This window comes from Glarea lozoyensis (genome assembly GCF_000409485.1).
Source record: "Glarea lozoyensis ATCC 20868 chromosome Unknown GLAREA7, whole genome shotgun sequence".
In the NCBI taxonomy this organism is placed as follows: Eukaryota; Fungi; Ascomycota; class Leotiomycetes; order Helotiales; family Helotiaceae; genus Glarea; species Glarea lozoyensis.
In genome coordinates this window covers 3278874-3301347 of record NW_007361002.1, presented here as the reverse complement: position 1 = coordinate 3301347, position 22474 = coordinate 3278874, and the positions used below count along the sequence as shown (strand labels likewise).

At 46.6% G+C, this 22474-nt stretch overlaps 10 protein-coding genes across 10 annotated transcripts; 3 read left to right on the top strand and 7 right to left on the bottom strand.

The window, feature by feature from the left end:
* Positions 1-32: 32 nt before the first annotated feature.
* On the bottom strand, positions 33-1554 carry GLAREA_02277 ((Trans)glycosidase; the record flags this gene model as incomplete). Its single annotated transcript, XM_008089493.1, has 5 exons — positions 33-340; positions 390-646; positions 706-1179; positions 1228-1326; positions 1376-1554. 5 exons carry the CDS (start codon positions 1552-1554, stop codon positions 33-35), a joined length of 1317 nt encoding a protein of 438 aa, XP_008087684.1.
* Positions 1555-3928: 2374 nt separating this feature from the next.
* Positions 3929-5880, bottom strand: GLAREA_02276 (uncharacterized protein; the record flags this gene model as incomplete). The annotated part of the gene is made up of 2 exons (XM_008089492.1): positions 3929-5321; positions 5390-5880. The coding sequence occupies 2 exons, from the start codon at positions 5878-5880 to the stop codon at positions 3929-3931; spliced, it is 1884 nt and encodes a 627-aa protein (XP_008087683.1).
* A 67-nt stretch (positions 5881-5947) lies between these two features.
* Positions 5948-6919, top strand: GLAREA_02275 (uncharacterized protein; the record flags this gene model as incomplete). The annotated part of the gene is made up of 2 exons (XM_008089491.1): positions 5948-5975; positions 6087-6919. The coding sequence occupies 2 exons, from the start codon at positions 5948-5950 to the stop codon at positions 6917-6919; spliced, it is 861 nt and encodes a 286-aa protein (XP_008087682.1).
* A 481-nt stretch (positions 6920-7400) lies between these two features.
* GLAREA_02274 (uncharacterized protein) lies at positions 7401-9313 on the bottom strand (the record flags this gene model as incomplete). The annotated part of the gene is made up of 3 exons (XM_008089490.1): positions 7401-8251; positions 8318-8930; positions 8984-9313. 3 exons carry the CDS (start codon positions 9311-9313, stop codon positions 7401-7403), a joined length of 1794 nt encoding a protein of 597 aa, XP_008087681.1.
* Positions 9314-10953: 1640 nt separating this feature from the next.
* Positions 10954-11744, bottom strand: GLAREA_02273 (uncharacterized protein; the record flags this gene model as incomplete). The annotated part of the gene is made up of 2 exons (XM_008089489.1): positions 10954-11636; positions 11696-11744. The coding sequence occupies 2 exons, from the start codon at positions 11742-11744 to the stop codon at positions 10954-10956; spliced, it is 732 nt and encodes a 243-aa protein (XP_008087680.1).
* Positions 11745-12560: 816 nt separating this feature from the next.
* Positions 12561-13367, bottom strand: GLAREA_02272 (Ubiquitin-like protein; the record flags this gene model as incomplete). The annotated part of the gene is made up of 1 exon (XM_008089488.1): positions 12561-13367. The coding sequence occupies one exon, from the start codon at positions 13365-13367 to the stop codon at positions 12561-12563; it is 807 nt and encodes a 268-aa protein (XP_008087679.1).
* Positions 13368-14224: 857 nt separating this feature from the next.
* Positions 14225-14933, top strand: GLAREA_02271 (uncharacterized protein; the record flags this gene model as incomplete). The annotated part of the gene is made up of 2 exons (XM_008089487.1): positions 14225-14324; positions 14389-14933. 2 exons carry the CDS (start codon positions 14225-14227, stop codon positions 14931-14933), a joined length of 645 nt encoding a protein of 214 aa, XP_008087678.1.
* Positions 14934-15141: 208 nt separating this feature from the next.
* Positions 15142-16748, bottom strand: GLAREA_02270 (Clavaminate synthase-like protein; the record flags this gene model as incomplete). Its single annotated transcript, XM_008089486.1, has 3 exons — positions 15142-15464; positions 15514-16245; positions 16292-16748. 3 exons carry the CDS (start codon positions 16746-16748, stop codon positions 15142-15144), a joined length of 1512 nt encoding a protein of 503 aa, XP_008087677.1.
* A 1334-nt stretch (positions 16749-18082) lies between these two features.
* On the top strand, positions 18083-18954 carry GLAREA_02269 (uncharacterized protein; the record flags this gene model as incomplete). The annotated part of the gene is made up of 3 exons (XM_008089485.1): positions 18083-18364; positions 18416-18613; positions 18733-18954. The coding sequence occupies 3 exons, from the start codon at positions 18083-18085 to the stop codon at positions 18952-18954; spliced, it is 702 nt and encodes a 233-aa protein (XP_008087676.1).
* Positions 18955-19487: 533 nt separating this feature from the next.
* On the bottom strand, positions 19488-21882 carry GLAREA_02268 (Zn2/Cys6 DNA-binding protein; the record flags this gene model as incomplete). Its single annotated transcript, XM_008089484.1, has 2 exons — positions 19488-21263; positions 21313-21882. 2 exons carry the CDS (start codon positions 21880-21882, stop codon positions 19488-19490), a joined length of 2346 nt encoding a protein of 781 aa, XP_008087675.1.
* Positions 21883-22474: the final 592 nt, after the last annotated feature.

Genomic DNA, 22474 nt, shown 5'->3' with positions numbered 1-22474 from the left:
GAATCGCACATAGATCTAGCCATCATTTAGATCTACTCTCCTGGCATCCCAGCTACCATATTAGCATACTGACTGCCCGGGTACGACAGACAATTCTGGCTCGACTCCAGTCCCGCGAACGACCCCGCGATGGTCGAAATCAAACTCCCTCCATCCGTTCGATCACCGCTGGGCTCCCAGAACATGGCACCACCCAGCCCTTGGTTCTTGATATACGTGGCTTTTTGCTGGGTGACGGCGACATTGTCGTAGCTGATGAACTCGCGGGTCGAGGAGTCGTAGCTCCATGATGTGCCGGTGCTGGCGTCGGTGAATTCTTTTGCGCCGGCTTTGGGGAGAGCTGAGGGTTGTTAGTATATGATGTTAGGATAATGGGGAGGAAATCTTACCTTTGTAATCCCAAACGCCATTCTCCCAACTCCCGCTTCCGACGCCTGAAAATGGTTTACCGGCTCCATCTGTGGCCTGGAAAGAGCGACCGTACAATGGCAGACCCAAGACGATTTTGCTTGCTGGAACGCCCGAGGCGATGTAATCCGTGATCGCTTTTTGTGTGGAATAAGGTGTGCTGGCTGGGTTTGAGCTGGAAGGATAAAGATTGGCGTCGTGTCCGACGAGTGTATCCCAGGATCCAGAGTAATCGTACCTTTGAGAGGTCAGCATTGGATGTACCAAGAACTCATGCCGGGAATGTGGAAGACTTACGCCATGAGATGCCATGCATCAAGATACTGATCCATATCACGCTTGTGAAGGATATTATAATTCACAGGACCAGCCGGGCAAGCAATCGTGATAAGGAACTTGCTGCTTGGCGCATATTGGGCCTTGTACGCGTTCAACGCAGACCGCATCGCTTGAAGAAGCAAGACAAAGTTGGAAGCTTCCACATCATTCTTAGGATACTCCCAGTCGATATCCACGCCATCAAGACCCCAATCCTTGACAAAGGTTACAGCGGTGTTAGCAAATCGGGCTCTGTTTTCAGGTGTGCTGGCTGCGGCGGGGAAGTTGGTTGAGTAAGTCCAGCCTCCGATGCTGAGTAGGGTTTTCATTTGTCTGTTCTTTTTCTTGAGGATGTAGAGTTGTTTGACGACGCCGTAGACGTTTTTGCCGACGTCGTTCCAGGAGTCGGTGGGGTAGTGCTTCTCGAGATCTGCGTAGCTGTCTGACAAGTATCTTTCAAGTGTTAGTTCAAGTGAGCTTTGCGACGATGGTTAGACTTACACAGTTCCATCCGTCTGGACGTTTGCAAACGCGTACAATACGTGTGTCAACTTGGAAGCAGGGAGCTGTTGAGGTTGATAGTTTCTGCCATAGATGCCCCTCGTTGGTGTCAGCTGAGTACGGATTTCAAGTCACTCTCTACACTTACCAGTTCACAAAGTATGCCGCGTTTTTGTATCCTCCAGCGGCAGCCGCGCTGAACATTTCTGTCTGTGGAGCATGACTAGTGACTCCCTCAGCAAGAGAAGAAGTATTTCCAGATGTCGGAGCCGAGAAAGTAAGGGGTGTGAGTAGCGCTGCTACCACGCAAAGAGAACGAAAGAACATTTTCAGACCGTAAGAATATCCAAGAACGAGAAGGAGTGTCGATAGTGTCGAGAGCGGGCGATGTTGAGAATCAAAGAACGTGAGGCATTCCGTTCAATATATAGCTCTTGAATCAGTATATCCTGACTCTGGGCCGCGTGAGTAAAAAGCCGTAGGTTCATATCTGGCATGGGTTGTATCTTGTGGCATCCAAACACATAACTTTGACGGGAACGAGGGTCTCTATCCAAACAAAAGGTCCGACCGAGACCCAAAAGTCATAATAACGTTACAATACTTCATCTGACGTCGACGACGCGTCTGCCAACCGTGTACCCCATCACCCGAGATACCGCACCGTGGAATGCCGATGTGGAATTCAACTATCGCATTCTAGATGTCTTGATTCTGGGGCCCTGGTGTGACCATGATTGGATGACTCTATCCTTATTGGTCACTATCACGGCCGGAGTCGAAATGATCGTGCGGGTGGTACTGTACCATGCTCACTAAATATGGCACTAGGTGCTATCTGAATAGAGCTTTGGTACCTCGTTCTTTCCACTAACACTTGCATACGCTTTATGCTAGTCAGGGCTTAAATTGGTGGAGTTGTCACTTTGTACTGCTAGTTTTCTAGCACTCGTCAAAACGGAGTATTCCCACCTAGAACAATGGAATTGTGACCTCTAAGATTCGAAAAGGCTAATCCATTAAACCGATCATAACATGACTACACCATTTCCAAACACATATGTAATCGCACGAGCAACACAAAGCTCGCTTGTGGATTTCAATATTGCAAAGTCAAGAGCACGTATATGTGGAACATTACATAGCTTTCCGACCGGGAATTCCAGTCAAGAACCCCTCAAGCGCCGGCATGCACAAGAGATCATAATGCGCATCATAATCATTGGGTGGAAAATATCCCCTGTCTCCGGCGGTACTGTACATCACTTTCCACACACCTTCCCCTTTGGACCAGTCACCCCCAACTCCTGATACTGTGGTTCATGACAGCGAGAACCTCACAAGGCGATGTGGAAATCATGAGGGTGGTTTTGGGAGCGACCAGCGCTGAATCAGAGTAACGTTACCCACTTGTCCATTTCTGTCTGGTCACGATTTATTTTGCTTTTGTCACGCTGGCGGTTGAAGGGAAATCACCAATTTGAGGGATGGCCAGTGAGAGTATAGAGGATGGTTCGAGTCTCGTGACCACCCCTTATCTATCTACATCTCTACTGGACTTGTTTCATCTGTTCCCGAAACCTGGAGATCTCGTATTTGAGAGGCTCTGCGGTTACAAAATCGAGATTAAGTTCATCTCGGTTTGAGATTTGTCTCCAGTTTTGTGAGGCTGTATTGCCACTTCAATGGTTTTTGACAGAATAAAATGAAGCTTCCAATTCACACCTCAATGTTCAGTGCGGCAAACGAGGAGCTCCCAAACTGTGTGGGCACTAGACCAGATATCGGCAATCTTCCCCAGGGGTGACCGGGTTGGATGATTATGCAACGTTCAATGTTAAGATGTCGGCCAGGTAAAGTTGTCACCATTATCTCCTTCAGTGATGGTCGTTCCCCGTGAAGCAGCATGCTGACTGATAATAAATGGCATCGTGACCGAAGACTTCAGATATGGAATAGCGCGGCTTGCTCACAGCTTAGATTGTATGTGATATGAATAGGAAAACTCGAGTTCTATGGAGTAAACTAGATCCCTAGCAGTGGTGGCGCAGAATGTGTGCGGTTGCAGGGCAGCTCCTATCTGAAGATTTTATGTTGCTTCCATCTACCTTCATGTACACGCTGTCGATCACATCTGCCTTAGGGCTGCTTCCGTGCCAAAATCGATGAACCGGGGCCTGAAACTGGGGCCGTTGTATAAGTTAAAAATGCATGTTCTAAAGGCTCTACCTCGGAGGTGATGAGAAGAGCATAGTCGTGGGATCACAATGAGGGGTGGCCAGATCCTTCCACAGGTACAGCTCACTCAAGTAGCTTTCATTTCCAGGCAATCGGCAATGGCTGCCATTTCGGTAAATCTGCGCACCAGGATTGTAACGTGTTAAAAGAAGAGACATAGCTCAGAACAATGCCCAACTTCGGAGTGACAAGACATGTGTCTCCCGGCTTGAAATTACCTGAGGATTGCGGGAGAGGGGAAAGAGGTGCGTACCCCAGGTATTGAAGTAACGTGCACCATGATGTCCCGCCCAACTCGAGTCGAAAGATTTAGGCCTACCTGAATTGCTCTCGGGTCACTTGACAACTGAAGAATAGTGATAGGAAGGAGTAAACTCAGACCGGCCAACCGATGAACTATGAAACATCCAAGGATTGCCATAACTTTGAACTGTAACAAATAGTATTTTCTGTAGATAAACGGTCATTCCTTCTTTTCGACTTTGACGCCTTTACCAAATCTACTCGCAAGTCGCTTGAGAGCTGCAAGAGCCTTAAGTCGCACGGCCCTGACATCCCACTGATCTGCTTCATCCAAAGCCACAAATCGTCTGACCAAGAGGTTGAAGATGAATCCGAATGACAGTGCCATGACAGTACTAGTAAGAATAATAACGTTGTATGGCATGCTGAAATCGGGAGTAGGGAGGGGGAGTAAAAGTGAGGTGGTGCGGATTGCTATGTTGCCAATAGTGATGACAGCTGGCGCAACGTCAAAGCCTCTGTTGGCGTCTGGTGGGTACTCGGTATATCTCAGGATAGCCTTTTCAAAGTCGTAAGTGAGGACTACGGTTGAATTGGCCGGGATGATGGCTCGGACTTCTAGTTGTGTTCCACGTTTTCTGTCTAGAGCTGGCCGATAGTACATCTCTTTGATGATATCTTCATCTAGACCATTGATTTTTGCTTTCAGCGTATGTAAGTAGAGCTTCATAAACCATGGTAACGTTTCCATGTATACAAAGTCCACTGAGTCCGTCAGTGATGGGTTGGTCAGAATAGCTTGAACGCCCCCACTCTCCTGACCATACCCGATGAAGGATCTTTCAGCGTAAAGGAGCGGCTGCTCAAGTGGTGCTTTCTCTGAAATTTCCTGTTCGGGAAGAATCATTTCAAACTCCTTGTCTGGCGCGAGCGAGAAGCAACGTTTGTACCCACTTTCGTCTTTATGTTCATGAGCACCTTCCGAAGCATACACATGGCGAGCATGAGGAACATCGATACATACGGGGTCGGTGCTCTCATCCGCTAAAGGACATGTGCCTTTCAAAGAGTGCCCGAAAATATGTGCAAGGCTCCATTCCTCTTCTTGGGCAGCCGCATCAAGTGGAAAGCACGTATCGTGAGAGTGGTACTCTTTCGAGGTGTCACATTTCAACTCGCTCTCAGCAACAGGTCGTGGGATAGGATTATCTCGCGGACGCTTCGATCTTTGGATGTCGAGGACCATATCAATGGTTTGGGTGATTTGCAGCTGGCAATTGTTGGAGCCTGCTTCACAGATTGGCTGTACATCAATTGACATACTTTGCCACGAAGCATCGAAGAGCTTATGGCCGTCCAGAAGACTCGATATTCCTGCCTTCCCTTTACATGGAAGTAGCTTCAGAAAAGGAGTCAGATTCTCTGTGCAAACAACCTCTCTCGGTAATGTTCCGTGGAGCAAATGTAGATCTGAAATTGTTGTATTCGAGTGGTCTCCAACAGGCTCAAAAGACATGACCGGTCGGATTGTTCTTGTGGAATCGATAAAGTTCAGCGAGGCACAAAAGAGGCCAGAAAGGGCATTGGTTAAGGTCAACCACCTTCCATCCGCTCTGCAGCAACACAGTCAGTTCTTGTGCTTGAAGGTATTCCCAGCATTGACATTGTGTTAAAGACTCACTCTTCATCGCTTTCAGCCTCGACCCATGCCCACAACTCTACACCAGTTCCTCCTTCTCGTGCACCTCCCCATGGCCTTGCTCCCCAGCTTTCTGCGTCCCATCTTCCCAGACTGAATCTCAAGTGTAATTCCCGTGTATTCGCATGTTGTAATATCTGTCCCAGCGACCGAGGAAAGTATCGAAAGTTTTGTTGTTCAAACGAGGCCAGACTCGTATTGCTCTGGAAATTAAAGGAGGCTAATAACAGGGACGGATGGAGAGGGCGAAGATTGAGCTGTTCATGGTAGTCTGATGAGGCTGAAGTGGGTGTAAATAACACGCCCGCAAGTGACAGTAGAGACAGAAAGAGACGCATGGCAGCCAGCGCCAAATTGATATCTCGATCACGTTGGGCGCATTGAGGTTGTTGATGTTGTTGTGTTTGGTGGGCTGCAACATTGAGATACGAGGTCAGCGAGAGCCTGATCCGCGAGGCTGAGAAATTTGACATCTTCAACTCCAGCAAGACGCCTTTCTCGAACTATCCGCAACACACAAGACCACGCGAATTTTTAACCATGGCGGCCGAACAGAGGAAGCTGTTGGGTATGTTCTTTGCGATTGCTCATTGAGTGCGCTGGGTCATTATTCTCGAATCGCGCATTCTGCGCGCTGTCTGCTTTAAATGCTTGGAACCATGCTAATATAATTCTGTAGAGCAGCTCATGGGAGCAGGAGCTTCATCTCGTGCAGCGCAACTCTCAATTACGGACCCGAAAGTATGCCGTTCATTCCTTGCTGGCACATGTCCGCACGATTTGTTTACGAACACCAAACAAGATCTGGGGCCATGTCCTAAAGTCCACTCGGAACCTTTGAAGACGGAATACGAAGCTGCGTCGGCGACGGAAAAGCAGAAATGGGGCTTCGAATACGATTACATGCGAGATCTACATAAATATATCGACGAGTGCAATCGGCGAATCGATGTAGCGCAACGAAGGCTGGAGAAGACACCGGATGAAATACGACAGACGAACGCATTACTGAAGCAGATTTCAGACCTGAATAAGAGTATAGAAACTGGACTGTTGGAAATTGAGATTCTTGGGGAGCAGTCGGAAGTCTCGCGCGCATATGAAGAGTTCTTCAGGATACGACAGGCAATGCAGACAAAAGGCGACAAGGAAAGAGAATTGAAGGCATTATCAGATACCAGTGGCCCGAGTGGACATCAGAAACTTCAAGTCTGCGATGTATGTGGGGCGTATCTCAGTCGTCTCGATAACGACAGACGTTTGGCAGACCATTTCTACGGAAAAATGCACTTGGGATATGCGCAGATGCGGAAAACATATGAAGCTTTCCCGAAAGAGCTACGAGGCAGAGTTCGACCCATGCAAGACGATGGAGACAACGCTGGTTCGAGAGGAGGCTATGACGGAGGTTATGGTGATGGTGGCTTTGGTGGTGGTAGAGGGTTTGGAGGTAGAGGTGGAAGGGGTGGTGGATTCCGAGGACGGGGAAGAGGCTTTCGAGGCGGATGGTAATTGCAAAATTCGGCGTTGGTTTACAGCTCAAGACATGGCGTTGATGGGATGGCTATCGGGTAAAACTTGTATTATGGACCCTTGGTAATTAATTTGACGGCATATGAAATCATGTCAGATTTTCTGGTGTTTCGTTAATTGGGAACGCGTGAAGGAATGTAAGTCATTTCTGTTTCAATTCAAGTCTTGCACGTTGTAGTTCTATGACAATCTCTACCAGCATGTGTGCGAGAAGACGGTATCTGTACCTATGATGGCTTTTCATATCAAACTTTAAACCCTTTGAAAAGTGTACTAGAATATCTGGGTGTACAGCCAGATCCTAGCTTTAGTTATCCTGAATCCAATGGCGTGTCCAGTCTTTACTTGTAATTTTTTTTTGCGCCTATCACCGACCATAGGAAATACTGCTTCTTTGAAATTAATCGCACTCTCTTCTTATTATGAGCTTCTATCTGCATGTATATATAAATCTATCTATCTATAAATGTGGTATATAATTGCTCCAAACCGGGGTATCATAATAAGCTAAAGGCAGCTTCCGAAGAGCTACAAAGGAATCCACCACTATAAAACCTCTCGCAAAACAATATGCGATACAAGGAATTACAATACCAATCATAATTAAATAGTCACCTCCCCAGTCATTAACCTTTTTTGTCACTTTCCCAAATTCCTTGCTGAATCCTGGAAAGCTCTTTTTGAAAGCAGATAACAGATTGTCAGCCAGATCAAGCGTAATAGGTACGCAGCCAAATGCGGCTATGAAGAAACAACTCGACATCCAGAGCCATCTTTCGACGACTGTGGGAAAGTACGCTTTCCAAGAGCTAAGATGAAGTCCTCCGTAGGCTGCTGAAGCCGTAGCCAGTCGAATAACAATATCATGGTCGCCACTCGAATGTAATACATAGTATTCTGAATATGTCCATGCGAAGTCAGGCACCTCTGTCGTTATATAATTTCGGATATTGTATCGTGTATCCTCGAATATTTCACCCCCTCCGTTGGCACCCAAGAAATCCGATGCCAGCTTCCAACGCGCCAGATCAGTTCGTGATAAGTTGATGACGAATCTTCGATGAGGGGACAACCATGGCTCGACTCCGTTTTCTTTTTTTCTGTTCTCGTGCCTATCTTTGAAAGTGTCCACAACAAACCCTTTCAGCGTGAAATCGATTCCGGGGATCATTTCTCCCAGCGCGAGAACGAGACCGCCGGGCGGGAAGTGCTTCGCGTAACTATTTGGTAGTATCTTATAGTTTTTACGTATTTCCCCTTTCCAAGTATCTTGATGTTGCCAGTTCATCCAGGCAGTTGGGTCAGAAGGAACTGATTCTTGTTAGCAAGAGTAAAGGAACATGCCTTGGGTAATCAAAAAGAGAGGGTTGTATTTACCGGGATGTTCACCCTCTAGATCATATTCCCATTCCACATATTGTAGGCGCTCTGTTTCAGTACGAAAAACAACTTCGTTTCTGTATTTCGCCTTCTTGTCGCGCCAGACATCGGAAACATTCCCCATAGTCTCTTCGTGCATTTCACTTCGCATAAATGCATAGCTTGTGAATCCTCTCATGAACTCTCCCGTTAGTGTGATTGGCTCGAGAACATGTAAGGGCTTATTCCACCATATAAGATAGATAGCCAAAACACACAAGCAATGTCCAACGGTATTTATTTCCAACAAAGTAATCGGGAGTCCTGCAATAAGACGTCCCAAGGTTTGCAGCAGCATCCAACTTGCTTGCAAGCACACTAAGCATTTTGCGAGCCCATCGGCTTTGCTCTTGTCGCTGATTTCCTCAGTAGAAACATTTGGAAGCTTGTCGAGTCTTGCTAGAGCGAGAATTGCGTGAGAGGTGAAGCGTAGACTTGGAGATCCTTGAATAAATTCCTGTCCACCGTTGTCGAGGTCACTATCAAATGCAAACCCGCCCATACCAGCGAAAAAGCAATGGGACATTGTCCACTTATGCTTTCTTGGTACATATACATGAGGTGCAGTAGCCTGTCATTATCAATCAGCGAGATAGACTTGACGCCATAAAGGATATATCTTACCTCTATGTCTTCATGGCCTACCTGAGGTCTAGATTTCTGGGTTGCAAGATTTGTACCATCCGCTTCCAGAGCTTGGATTTCCTTCAGCAAGTATTTTGCCGACGAATATTGGACCCATGCTATATAAACAACCACTTCTGGCGCAAAGATGCCAACAACAACCCACAAGGCTTTCGTTCTAAACCTATGCCAAAGGCTAGCGTTCTGTTTTGGTACATTCAAATGGAGTGCTGTCCAGACACACAGAATCAACGTCAAAACGCAGCTGGAAATTATGTCCCAAGTACCTCTGCCTTCGTTGTTTTGCCATGAGACTGTTTCTTGAGCCATGAACCCCCGTTCCAGCGCTTGGAACGATAAAAGGAAATGATAATAATGAGTAGTATTGAAGACGCAGCTCTTAGCCTAAGCTGTTCAAACGTGCATTTCGATGTAAAAAGAAAAGGCTAGAAACCCTATGAAATTTTATCGACAACTCAGCTTAAACATTTATTTCGTGATGGCTAAAAGGGGATGTGCTTCGCATTTCAAGGTGCTTGTTTCTCGCACAGCCCCTGAAGCGGGGATGCTGCCTGGCCTAGACATACACGCCGACCAATTGATTGAGATGCGGCTGAAGCGCACAAGATTAACTTGGCAGAGCTGAAAGGGAAGAAACCCAAGACAGATTAGAATCTATCTGGACATGTACAAATACAATACTATACTAATACGTTGAAAGAAAATGATTTTCGTTCGTTTTTCCGTTTGGTTTACAGAATCGGTACTGGCAAAGCCGAAAGCAAAACACATAAATTTAAGACAACACTAGAATGTATTTTGGATCAATCACAGTAGAATATCAATTATGGGCAATTCAAATTCCAGTTCAGCAGCATTCGCAAACGTCCTTATCCCCCTGGTGTGGTGCACTACTTTTCAGACATGTGTGTTGAGAAATCTCGAGGAAATGTTGCTAAGCGAGGCAGACACAACGCAGTAAACAGCTGACACCGAAGTAAAATGTATCTATACACTGTTATGTATAGCAAGAGGATAAAACCATTATTTTATACTGCACGTCAGTATGCTGAAAATGTACGTGGTTGGCAACGAAAACAAACTCATACAATTAAAATCGAAGAGACTCCGCGCCCTTCAATCCGCCATGATGATAAGATTCAAACCAGTTACTGCACAGCTTATCACAGTCAACTTCAAGACTCAGAAGTAACAGTAAAAGTGAGCAATGAAAACTAGTTCCATGTATTCATTATCAGCAGAATTCTACCAACAATGATTTCATGTGTTAAGCGAGGTTGATTATTGATACTCTCACTTATCTACCCAGACAACACTTGACGCTAATCAGGAATTGGATATCGATTTCCTGCTAGCCGAAATCTTTTAAAAAGCAATAAATCCAGCCATACATGACGAATACATAAACAAAGGCTACAAAAGAATATGAGAGCTGATAGTCAAGGCGGCTTTCGAGAAATGTGATTACAGTAATAAAATCAGAACCGCCTAGTTTTAGAGATTGAGTGATGTTCAAAGGTAGGGATCCTTGCGACAGGCACTACGCTCTGAATGTGACTGAAGAAATACACTTGGAACTTGTGTATACTGAGTTGCAGGTTAAAATTATCAATGCAAATTTTGAGCAGAGAGCATTCGAGTCGAGATCGTTTGAGATATGCTGCGTATCAGTGCGGCTTCGAACTTCACTTGTTTTTAAACAGTCATGTGGCAGCAGAAGAGATACTATGGCGATGAAAAGTCACAAGACTCTTTTCTTGGAAAGATGTTGCAGTAACGACTTTAGCATTCTGATAAACATAGCTATGCTTCCTAGCAAAGCCGACATCAAAAGCCTATTCTGCACGTGCTAATTCCTCATGTTTACAGCCACACACTTATAGAAGCACTCTCCAGCTCACTTAGACCACAATCTTTACATCCTGTAGACTCATTGAGTTTCCAAATCTTCAGTCGAACGATTCATCCACAGTGACATATACATAAGCCTTGTTCTTGATTCCGCATTCGCCTAGTGTGCGGTCAAGCTCCAACACTTCGTATTCATGGTGAAGTTTTGCACCCGACAATTTCAAAGGTGACACCGCCGTTTGCAGAAAATCTAGAACTGTGGTGCTAGTGGTTGTACGAATATTCTTGGTCCGACCTTTGTCATCGTAGCATTCGAATACAATTGATTTCCCGAACTTGTCCATTCGCATGGACTTTGCAAGACACTCCTCCCTGAAATAATTTCTGAACAGCACTTGTGTAGTGGCCATGCTCTTTGATCTTGCAGCGGTTTCCATGTCGCCAACGCCGACTGGTCGATGGTGAATTCTTTGACGAAGTGCTGTTTGCAGTTTGGCGTAGAATTGGGTGTGCAATACAGCACTCTGCCAGAGGCTCTCGATCAGAGTGGTGGGGCTCAGAAGTTGTGACTCCGTGTTTTTGAAAAAGAATTTCAAGGCAATGAAACGGCGGAACTCCTCGATGGCACGTTCAATATGAACACCAAACTTGGTTGTGATCTTGGCATCGAAAGCTATGGCATTCATGGTCGTGTTGAAATTACTGCTGAATAGAAATTCAATACCCTTCGGGCAGCCGGAGAGAAGTAGAACGTAAGCTTTGCGTTGTTGTTCAGTTAGATCTGTGAAATAAATTAACATTCTTAACGATTTCGAGCGAGATCTGGTTTCGTAAACATACCGTAATATTCCTTGTAATTGTTGACAGTCTTATTGCTAGAGCTCGCCATCTTGTCGAGATCCTGCCGTGGCAATCAACTTAATGGTGTTGATGTAGGATGGAAGAACGCGGAAGTTCCGAAGAAGAAGTTTCATATAAAGAACTCCTCAAGCTGCCGAGAAAAGTAGATCGAGACCAGGATCCTAACTCAAAGGTGAAGCCGTCACCTCAAGCAGGGAAAAGACTGCACATTTTGTCAGATGAGCCAGGATCTATACATGTCGCAATTAAAGTCTCGCCATCGCAGTGATATTGTATTTTCATGGTAACAAGGAGTATCACTTGTGGATGGAGGTAAGTGCTCCAGTAAGAATGTCCAAGGAATGAGATGCCGATTATCTGGACCTACATGTCACAAAGTTACGGTGTTCAATGCTGCATAATACATGTCAGACCGTGTGTCAAGAAGATGAACACGTAGCTTTTGTTAAGCAAATGCATCTTCTGAGGTACAGTTAATGAGTCGCAGTGATTGAAGGGCACATCTCAGCTGCTTAGGCCGTTGTAGCAGGTATTATTGCGATTTTTGAAATATATTATACACAGCCATCAGTACACCTAAATGGTATAAACTCCCATCCCGACGCCGTTCCCCGTTCTTCTACTCTCTCTAGTCCGTTGTCAATATATTCATCTTTCTGATCAAGGCTGATTTGTATTTATGGATTGTAGCAAAGTAACGTCTCTCAATTATATCGTCATGAAATCATGTTCCAACGTTAGTCGTCGCTGAATTCTACCAGTGGGTCGGTGCCTGTTCCGTGCGCACGATTGCTTCCCCAATGAACAACTATATCAGCTTAACACAGAGCTGTACATCCCCCATCTAGCACCCTCTGATTTCTGGAACGCAATGGATCAACTGTCCTTCTTCCCAAGGTCCTAGATTTGGGGACGAGAAAAACTGCCTACCTATGTAAAACAACCGAATCCGATCCGGCTCCGTTCCTAATCTGGTCGCGACAGCCTTCTTTAGAAATTCCAAGGAAGCCCACGGTTGTATAGTGAAGTTTTCGGAAGTTCCATTCAAGGAAACAACTTTGATACTGACTGTGGTTTGCTTAAGTTTTACTGAGGCGAGTTCGGCTTTGGGTTCTTCGTATTCCAAAGGTTCTTCCAAAAAGAACGCTTTGTACAATGATTTCATCGCCCTCAGTCTTGTGGCTCTAGCATCAATCTCTTCTTTACTGCTTTTGAAGGGCCGATGATGTAGCAGACATCCGAGTGCAGTTTGGAGTTCGGCGTAGAAGTACGTGTCCAAGATTGCGGCGTGCCAAAGCGTATCCATTGCAGAAGTTGGACTGAGGATCCTCGCATCGCTATCAGAGGTAAATATCTTGAGGGAGATGAAGCGACGAAACTCTTCGACGCCGCGTGCTGGCGTGATTTTATACAAAGTTGTGATCTGGTTCATTTCGTTCATGCTGCTCAGACATTTGGTAAACCGTTCGCCAAAGAGGAAGTCGGCGCCATTGGGGGAAGAGGATAACAAATGGTCGTAAGCTTCTTGTCTCCGTGGAGCGACATCTAGACAGATAGAGTCAGCTGCGTTCTGAGAAGTGCTACGGTGGTAAGTGCGACACCCGAATATGATGTCCAGGATATCATACCATAGGTTCTTAGGATCGGCCATTTTCTCCAACCCGTCGCAGGTATGTGTTGTTGTGTTCCTGGTAGGAAAGAAATATTGTCGGAGGGATTTGCAGTCATGGCTCAACAGCTACTGGCCTCGAAACCCAACACGTTCAACCTTGGAAGTCGCGTTCCTCGTCCTTCACTTTCGAGGAAGGTACGCTGTATCACGTGTCTTTGGAATCACGTGCTGGGGTTCTTCTCCATGAGAAAATGAGTTTCCTCGTCCATTATGGTCGTCAAGTGTTCGACTTGTCAGTAAGCCTTGTACATTTAAGTGTAAGAATACGGGTAATTCTTGAAAACTAAGCGCAACCAACAAATTCAACTCCGTTTGGGCCTGGGCATTACGCCTTGGCCCAACTCCTATCATCTTGGAAGAATTGGAACCGTGGTAGAAGCTGCCCATTCTGACGGATAATCCATCTTAATCTGGTCTTGTAGCATTGGCATCGAAAATTGTGATTCGCAATTCTTGTTGCAAGTTCGGCGATGCGTTGTTGCGTTGTATGTAAACGAGAGCAGGTGGTTTAATGGGGTTCATGTCAGAAATTAACGCCATTTTCTATTTGTCAGCACCCCTGAGATTCCCATTTTAAACCACAACACCACCTCCCTAGATTACTATACAAACAAGAAAGTTGGTTATTGTTTGAATACTTCCAATTGAATACGCGATATCATTCTAATTGCGTTAACATTACCGAATCGCGGAAAAACCCGAGGTACACCTACCAAAATCGCTGCAATCACCAAAGCGGGTCCATCAAACTCGACAAAGTAATCCGTATCACAATCTGGACTTCTCAAGGATTTCTTGATAGGCCATACAAAACGAACAAGACGACTAAAATCGCTATGGGTCGAAAAGTCGAAAAAGAAGAAGACAATTGGTACGGCGTGATCGACCCAAAGAGGCGAAAACAAATCCAGGACCGACTCGCTCAAAGAGCTAGACGTAAGTATACACTCTCCTATAACCTCGATATATGAGTCCATATTCTGACATAATCATGTGACAGGAAGACGGCTCGCCGAACAAGCAGCGCAGAAAAATGACCCGGAAACTACAGATGAGATCTCATCGGTTACAGTTTCGAGAAAGAAAGATGTGAAGAAACGAACGCGCCCAGAAAAAGACTCCAATACCAAAAATACCACGTCGAGTAAACCACAACTCACATCCCTAACCACAACCAAAGCCACCCCCCTCCCCCGCGACGACATCCACCTCCACCCTCCCACCCTAACAATCTACTCCGCCTTATTCCACAACGGCTCCTACCTCAACCTGACCTGCTCCACCTCCTACGCCCTCTCCCCCACCCCTCCCTCATTCCCGCACACGCCCCCTTCCCTCCGCCCAACCTCCACGCAACTCTCCACCGCACACTACCGGTGGATCGACCGGTTCCCGATCCCGAAGCTGCGAGACCGGATGATTACGTGGGCGGCGGTGTTTAACGCGGAGGAGTTTCTGGCGGATCTGTTTGATGGGGTTGGGGGCGGGAGTTTGGTGATCCGGGAAAGGGGGGAGGAGCTTTGTGGAGGGGGATTGGGGGGTTAGTAGGGGGTTTAGGGCGAAGTGGTGGTTTTTGTTTAATTGAGTGGGTGCGGGGTGGAGTTTGGGGTTTGAATGTTGAGATTTTGAAGGGGGGTCGTGAAAGGATGAGGGAAATACCTGGTGTGTTCGAGGTTGGAGTACAGGGTTTGAATTTTGTCGGAATGCTTTAAAGTACAAGGTTAAAATACAAACACGGAGATCATTAGTATCTTTACAACCCCAGAATCTCATTCGCTTTCGCAAAAACAGCTTTCTCCCCCGCACTTGACTCAGCAGTCTCTTCGAATCTGGCGAAACCCATAGCTTTCAGTCCCGTCGTATCAGCAATTGATTTCAACGTATCGAGTGTTGGTCTGCCCACATGATCGCTCTCCCCCTTTCCGCCTGGAAAATCTGGGCCAGGCGTGCCTTGAAGAAAAGCATCGCGTTGGCGACTGAGATATCGGGCGTTGTTCTCTGTTAATGGACATGCTGGAATGTACATCACGCTGGAGTCACTTGTGCCCTTATGGATTTTGTCGACGGCGTGGATAGCTTGGTAAGGTTAGTTAAACATCGAGTCAATCGTTGACTATCGACTTACAATCACAATGCCATACCACATAATCTCCTGGCTCGATATCGGGAATATGCACCATAGACTTCGCAAGTTGTAAGTGAGGATGCAAGATATCATTAAATTCCTGGCTATTTCCAAGAGCCGCACCTTGTAGCTCAGGTGTATAGTTCGGCTCAAAGGCCCAATTCTCAGTTTCGCGGTACCGTTTAGCGGATCGACCAGATGGTTTAAACGGCAAGGGTTGAATAGCACGGAAGAAGGGTCGTAGCAGAGTATAAGCTGTCGTCAATTTAAGCATTGGATTTACCTGAAGTGTTCCCTCGCCAGGTCCTGTTTTCGACATGCTTAACCATCCTTGAAACATACGGAACATGCTGCAGGCTCCCGCTCCTTGGTATAGATCAGTGACGGCTGGGAGTCTACAGCTTGCTTCGAATGGATCGTAGTTCTTCCATTTGCCATTAAAGATATGCTTGTAAACGTCGTTGATGCCATATCCATTCTTTTCCCAGCGCTCGACACTTCCGCCGTCGGTGTGCGGGCCAAGAGCGAAGCCGGAATCACCTGGCTGGCGTATTCTGAGTCGATCTGCATAAGAAACGGGAGTAGAAGTTGAAATTAACGCATTGCGATCTTTGGAATGCCATGCGTTCATGAGGACTCTCTGTGCCTTGAGCAGGTTGGGATGTGCACGTGCTTTGATTTGTGCTGGCGACCAGTAAAGTTCAAAGACACATGGATTGTCATTTGGAAAGGCTGAATTTGGGTGAGCATTGTTTCTGGCAATAAGACACGCTCCTACCTTTTGTTGATGGGTTGGCTTTCACATATTGTTCCGTTTCCTCCTTGTAGGCACGTGCTTCCTCTTTTGGCACCACACCTCGTACAACGGCAACTCCCCTTTTTCTTAGATTTTTATAGAAATCCGTGAGATCAGAATCAAGATCCGTAAAGTTGATTGAGGGAATAATAGCTGGTCCAGTAGTTGAAATGACCCTGCTTTCTTTCTTAATGTCTTTTAACAATGCTGTCCAGCTAGCTATCAATCTTTCTTCGTGGCCTGTAGCCAGCTCTTTCTTCACTTCTGCAAATCGCTGTGGTAGAGGTGGCGGTGCTCTTCCAGAGAGCGAGACAAAGACAGATGAAATATCTCCCTCTTCTTTGGATTGAGATACTGTGCCCATCAACCGGTGTTGATGCAATGCTCGACTCAGGCAAGGAGTACCCAACGGAAATTTTGTTCGACGAATGGCCTGCATTGGGGGGAAATGTGCTCAACAACTATATGGGCAGACGATAATGAGGAATAAGACACTCCATTACAAATGTAGAAGCTTTCCACCCATATATACACATCGGAATGAGGGTGTACGATGGAGGCGAGAATCCGGAGTCGTGAAGTAAATGTTCCCAAGAGCTTGGGCGGAACCCCGAAAGTGGTTAGACCTTTCGGCAGCATCCATTTTAGGATATTTGGCACACGTTCCCGGCGGCGATAGCCATTTCGGGCTTCCGCATCACGTGGAGGTGGGCTTGGGGACAGAACACGTGTTGCTCTTGGAGAGCAACATCAATCGTCTCAACCTGCACTTGAATGATTAATTCACCACGCCTCACCAAAGCAAGACAAGTCGAATCTCTGCTGGCAAGGGCTTGACAGCTTATGGAAAATGAAGATATACTTTCTGGGTGTGCACATGGAGCCCTATTCGAATCTAATGGGATTGCTCTAGTGCAGATATACCAAGGCCCGTTGGAAATAGTTCTTTTATTAATAGAAAGGCTTGCAATGCTTGTTCAAGTCGACTGCCAAGGTTTGTTGATTAAAAAGCGCCTCCTCAGTTCTGCACATGCTGGAATAGGGCTGTGGAGGCACAGTCTGCGGCTGATCCAGCGGTGCAGCAGGCTGCAGAATCCAGATAAGATCATCACCAGCATGCTCTCTTGGAGAAAATGAGTTTTGAAACTTATTGGGGTCCTGTCAGACTTGGATTCGAAGTGCGGAAGAATCTGCCGATATGGTATTTACAACGTGGTAGCCTTGTACGACCGAAGACTTCAAAATATGCAGCGCTCAAGAACAAGAATAGCCTATCGCCCAATTAAAGTGTTCGAACATTTTCAAGGAATATCATTTGCTGCCGAATAATAAAGAGCCACATCAATCACCTGTTGGTACACCCACACACATGCAACAAATTTCCAACAACAGCAACAACACCATCAACAATACCTGCGGGGGACCGCAGTCTGCACGATTGGTATCACCATTGCATTCCATCGCTTGTTCATTCCATGAGAGCGACCTGAAATCGGCAATCCCAGCCCAAATAAGAAAATCCCAGGTACGGTGATGGTGCTTACTGTACTTAACCGACCATACGAGAGGTTGGTGGCAGGTAGGCTACGAGGAGCAAACAAACATTTGAAATTGAGCGTTGGGTGGCACAGAAATTGCGCAGCGATGATAAGCTGATCATGAACCCCAATATTCACCAGTGAAAATTTTGACTACATTTCTTTCTTGCTACCTGTCATATTCTGAAACCTTTTCCATCTTTCTCCATTTCGATCGTCTCACAACATCGCAAAAATGGAGCTTCTAAGCTATCTCGGAATCGCGCTTATCGTCCTCGGAATCGATGCGGCTATTGAATTGGCACTTCTTAGTAGTATGGTTGGATATCTTCATCGTTCGGGCGCCAATGAATATCCTTTCCGTGGCCAAACATCTGGAAGTGTTATACTCATCAACGCTAAACCAAAAGGTCTGGGTACGAATGAGGGGCATTTGAGTAATGGTGCCGCTGGAACTACTCTCGTTTTGATATGTCTTGTTGGATCTGGTGTTTGGTTTATGGAAAGGCGTCGCAGAGTATGTTCGCCGAATATAATTGGCTTGTGATTTTATGCTGACAATTATTAGATGAAATCTAATGCAGTCGGCGCATCGAAAATATTTTGGGTCTATACAGTCTTCACCATCCTCTCGTTTCTTCTTACTACGTCTGCACTTGGTGCATTTTTCGAAGTTACTCGTCAATTAAGAGGCAAGCATATCGACAAAACCATCGCGGCTCTGCATCAACATCAAGCATACCCACTTGACAAATGGACGCCAGGAGTAAGTACTTTTTTCTTCTTCTTTCGATACTCGGATCATGTCGATCGAAACCCTCAATCTGCAAAATCACGATTCCATCCCAAGATCACGAGGACAACAAAAGCTAACCTAGTGAATAGACATGGACCAAAGCCCTCCTAGAACTACCCCTCACGATGGACCGCGACAGAGACTACCTAAACCACTGGCTCATCATCATGAAAGGCAATCTCTACAACCTCATCCCGCTGTTCCTGCTGAACGGCGTCGTCGCGGTATTGGCTGTCATGGTTGCGTTGGATAAGACACCAAGACATAGTCCTGTGAAGAATGTTGAGGAGACTGTCGAAGCAAAGCGTTAATGTTGTTGGGGCAGGGGAGATAATAAAATGGCGTTTGATGGATTTTGGAAAGAGTTGACAGTGTGGAGTGGAGTTAATGGTTGATTGGAGTAATTGGATGATGCTGGCTGACTGCTCGATTTCGGCTGGCTGAAGAATCTAAAATACAAAATCTATATTAATAAGTTACATTTTGTTTTACTTGTTCATTTTGTCTAGAAGTTCTTGGTACTACAATGCTTGTGTGCGACGTCGAAGTGCATATGGGTAACTGCTTAATACGAACGTTGTCAGCAGGCCGATGCTCATAAATGACGGTGCAAATCCTGCTTCTGCCTAGGAGTTATGCTTGTCTCCGCCTCTGCCAAGATACAATGATGTGCTTCCTTTTCACGTATTAGACAAGGTCCTAAGAATCCTGTAGCAGCACGTGTGCTCCACTCACTTGCGAAGTAAATAGGCCAGGCGTAATAATTAACCAGTAGAATTTATATTACTACAACGACTGAGTGGTATATTTCTCCAGCCCCTAACGCCAAAATCATTCAACCCATCTAAAGTACATTATCCGCTCTCCCAGCATTCATAAACCCAGCACCCTCCGTCCACGCCGGCCACAACCAATAATCATTATTCGCCCCCGTATCATAATCCATCATCCCCCAATCCTGCATCGCCATATCGACATCCTGCTGACTAAACGCAAGCTGCTCCTCCAGTCCACCCGCATACACACTCGTCTCCGTCGACTTCGGCAACCGCTCCGTCAGTAATCGTTCACAAAGCACCAAACTCTCCCTCGCAGCGCTGATAACCCGTTCTTCACTCGGCTGCCCCTGCTCCATGGCGTCGACGTGTGCGAGCGCGATACTGAGCACGAGATGTCCTTTCATGTTCGTCTCGCAGGTTTCCATACGTGCGCGCGATAGCTCGAGGGTATCGACGAGGAATTTCCGGAACGGGGAGCGTTGCGGCATGCGTTCCTGCGTGAACGCCAACGAGGGGTCTTCTTCGAGAGGGATTATCAGCTCGAGGTAGATGACTAGCGCGGCGTGGACTATGACATCTTTAAGGTGGCCGCCGGACGCGAGACGGAGACGTGTGTAGTCGTCTTGGTTTTTGCCGTCGCTGAGGAGGGGGGATGATGGCTCGCTAGTGTCGTGGTAGGACATCACTGCTAAAGCGCACTCGATGTAGACTTTATGCGAGTAGTAGAAGCGGGGGTCGGTGCGGGCTTTTAGGGCGAAGGGGTGGTGGAGGGCGAGGAGGAAGCGTTGCGTGTTTAGGTCGACTAGTTTGCGGTGGAATACGGAGGGCTTGTGAGCACCTTGTGTGGGCTCTTCAGAGCATTTTGTTAGAAAAGTGTGGTTGTCTCTGTAGTGCTTCATGAGAGTGGTGCCGATTTGGAGGACTTCGTCGTAAGATGGGTCGAAACGGATGTCGTTGATGAGTTGCGCTACTCGTTGACGTGTGGTGAAAGATTGTAGTATCAACAGTTGAGTTGAGGTTTGCGTGAAAACTTCCGTTGGCTTGGAAGTTGGCCGTTCGGTTGTAGACTCGGAGATATCTTCGTCGTTGATGTTGGCTGGATGTTCGGTGTCGTATTGATCTTCTGATATCATCGGGATCATGCCTGTCTCCAGAGATGTAACAACATTCAACTCCAGAATCGTGGCCCAGAGACGACGGCGTATCTCTCCATGAAATGGAGAAATCCTAGGGAAATGCTTAGGATCGCGATGCAGAGCCATTTGAATGGCAGTTCTTATGACAGTACCAAGTGTAATCCAGACAAGATCGCCGCTAATTGAGAACAGCGGTCGTGCGATCAATGTTAGACACTGAATTTGGATCAGGGAAATATGCAATTTTGCCTTCTCATTAGGACTTGACAGCCATGACTGAGCAGCATAAATCCACTGGGTAGCATCGTGTCGCAAAGCATGGAAATCATCGTTCTGACAAAAGCAGACTCCTATTGCCATGACAAGCATTACCTTGACCGACGATACCGCGCTAGCAGTCTGAGGAGAATCAAAGAACTGGTTGTACTCCTTCATGAAGGATGGGATGTGTAAGACCCGGTGATTTGCTTCATGGGTGCGAAAGTAATTTGCGACTAATTTGTCGGCCGCTTCGCGAGATGGGATGGAATGCTTGAATGTCGTCCCCCATAAGGTCCATTGTGGTACTTGAGCGGCTTTGATAAGTCTGGCGATGGCTTTGCACCTGTCGATGAGGATGTTGAGCTCTTTATCTGCTGTCTTGTCTGTGAGAATAATACTGTGACTAGTAGCAATGTTAAACTCGAAGCATATAATCTTCCGAGTCTGTAAATGTTAGAGGCATTGGCATTGATAGGGTTGATTCACGACGTACTTGAGAGAATGCGTGCATCCAGTGACTTGGTCCAAACCACCTCGTCTTTGATAAGTTTCCCCGCAGCTCTTTGGACGACTCCTGTAATATGTTTGTCGATTTATGCCTGTCATCAATCGATGTCGACGCTAGCATAGCCTCTAGCTTTTGCACTCGGTTGAGAAGCCCTCGAACATCTTGTCCTCCGAGACTACTAGCCGTTGACTGACACGGCGATGTACTTCTAGGCTCACTCGGTGGGTGACTCAATGTAGGCGGAGGAGACGGCTCAGGGCCATTTACAATATGCGTTATTCGATCGGTAAAGAATTCTCCCTCTGGACCTGAAGGTGTAGTATTGGTCATAGCAGGACTAGCAAGGCCAATTCCGTGACTTTTCCTCGCCAGCCCTTCCGGACTGTAGGTGCATGTCGCGCTCTTGGCTTGTCTACATGGGCCACATGGTATGTTACGATCGCATTTGATCTTCCTCCTTCGACATTCTGCGCAGGACAGGGCCGGTCTTCTTCGCTTACGCAGTGATGGAGCCGCCTTTACGGCTTCGGGCTCAACTGGTGCAGTCCCATCCATGATACAACAAGAAACCGACCACGCCGGTGGAAATTGATAGCGATAATCTGAATATACCGTCAGGACTAGTAAGAGAACGTTCCATTGAAAAGACCGAGAGGAATCGGCTTATATTTGAGGATTCATTTCTATTGAGAATGTCCGTTCGCGCATCTACACGTCAGTGTCTGATATGACCGACGGTGAATTCGGTCAATTCAGGGGCTCAGTGGACCGTTTTTGTATGCTGAGTTGCCATGTTGGTTTTTACCGCCTGGCCATAGTCCGTCGGATGTCTTCTCCATATTTTTGTTGCCTGCTCTTTGACAGGTTCAGGAGGTCTCGCTTAAGCTGCTCGCCCCTTCGGCCCTCGCTTCATATACCTTTGGGCGAGCTCCGAGCATGATCGAAATGAGCGAGCCTTGAATTTGACGAGAATGGTGTTAAGAATTGACAGCAGTAGTTGTGATATAAGGCGAAGTGCCATCATGGAAATTGGAGCCTGCCATCGAGTTTGGGCGGTCGCTTTACTGTCGTCTTTAACCTTCTTGCATCGCGGCGTTGCTTTTTACTTCATCTGGAGGATATTTTACGTCCCTACACCAATTTAACA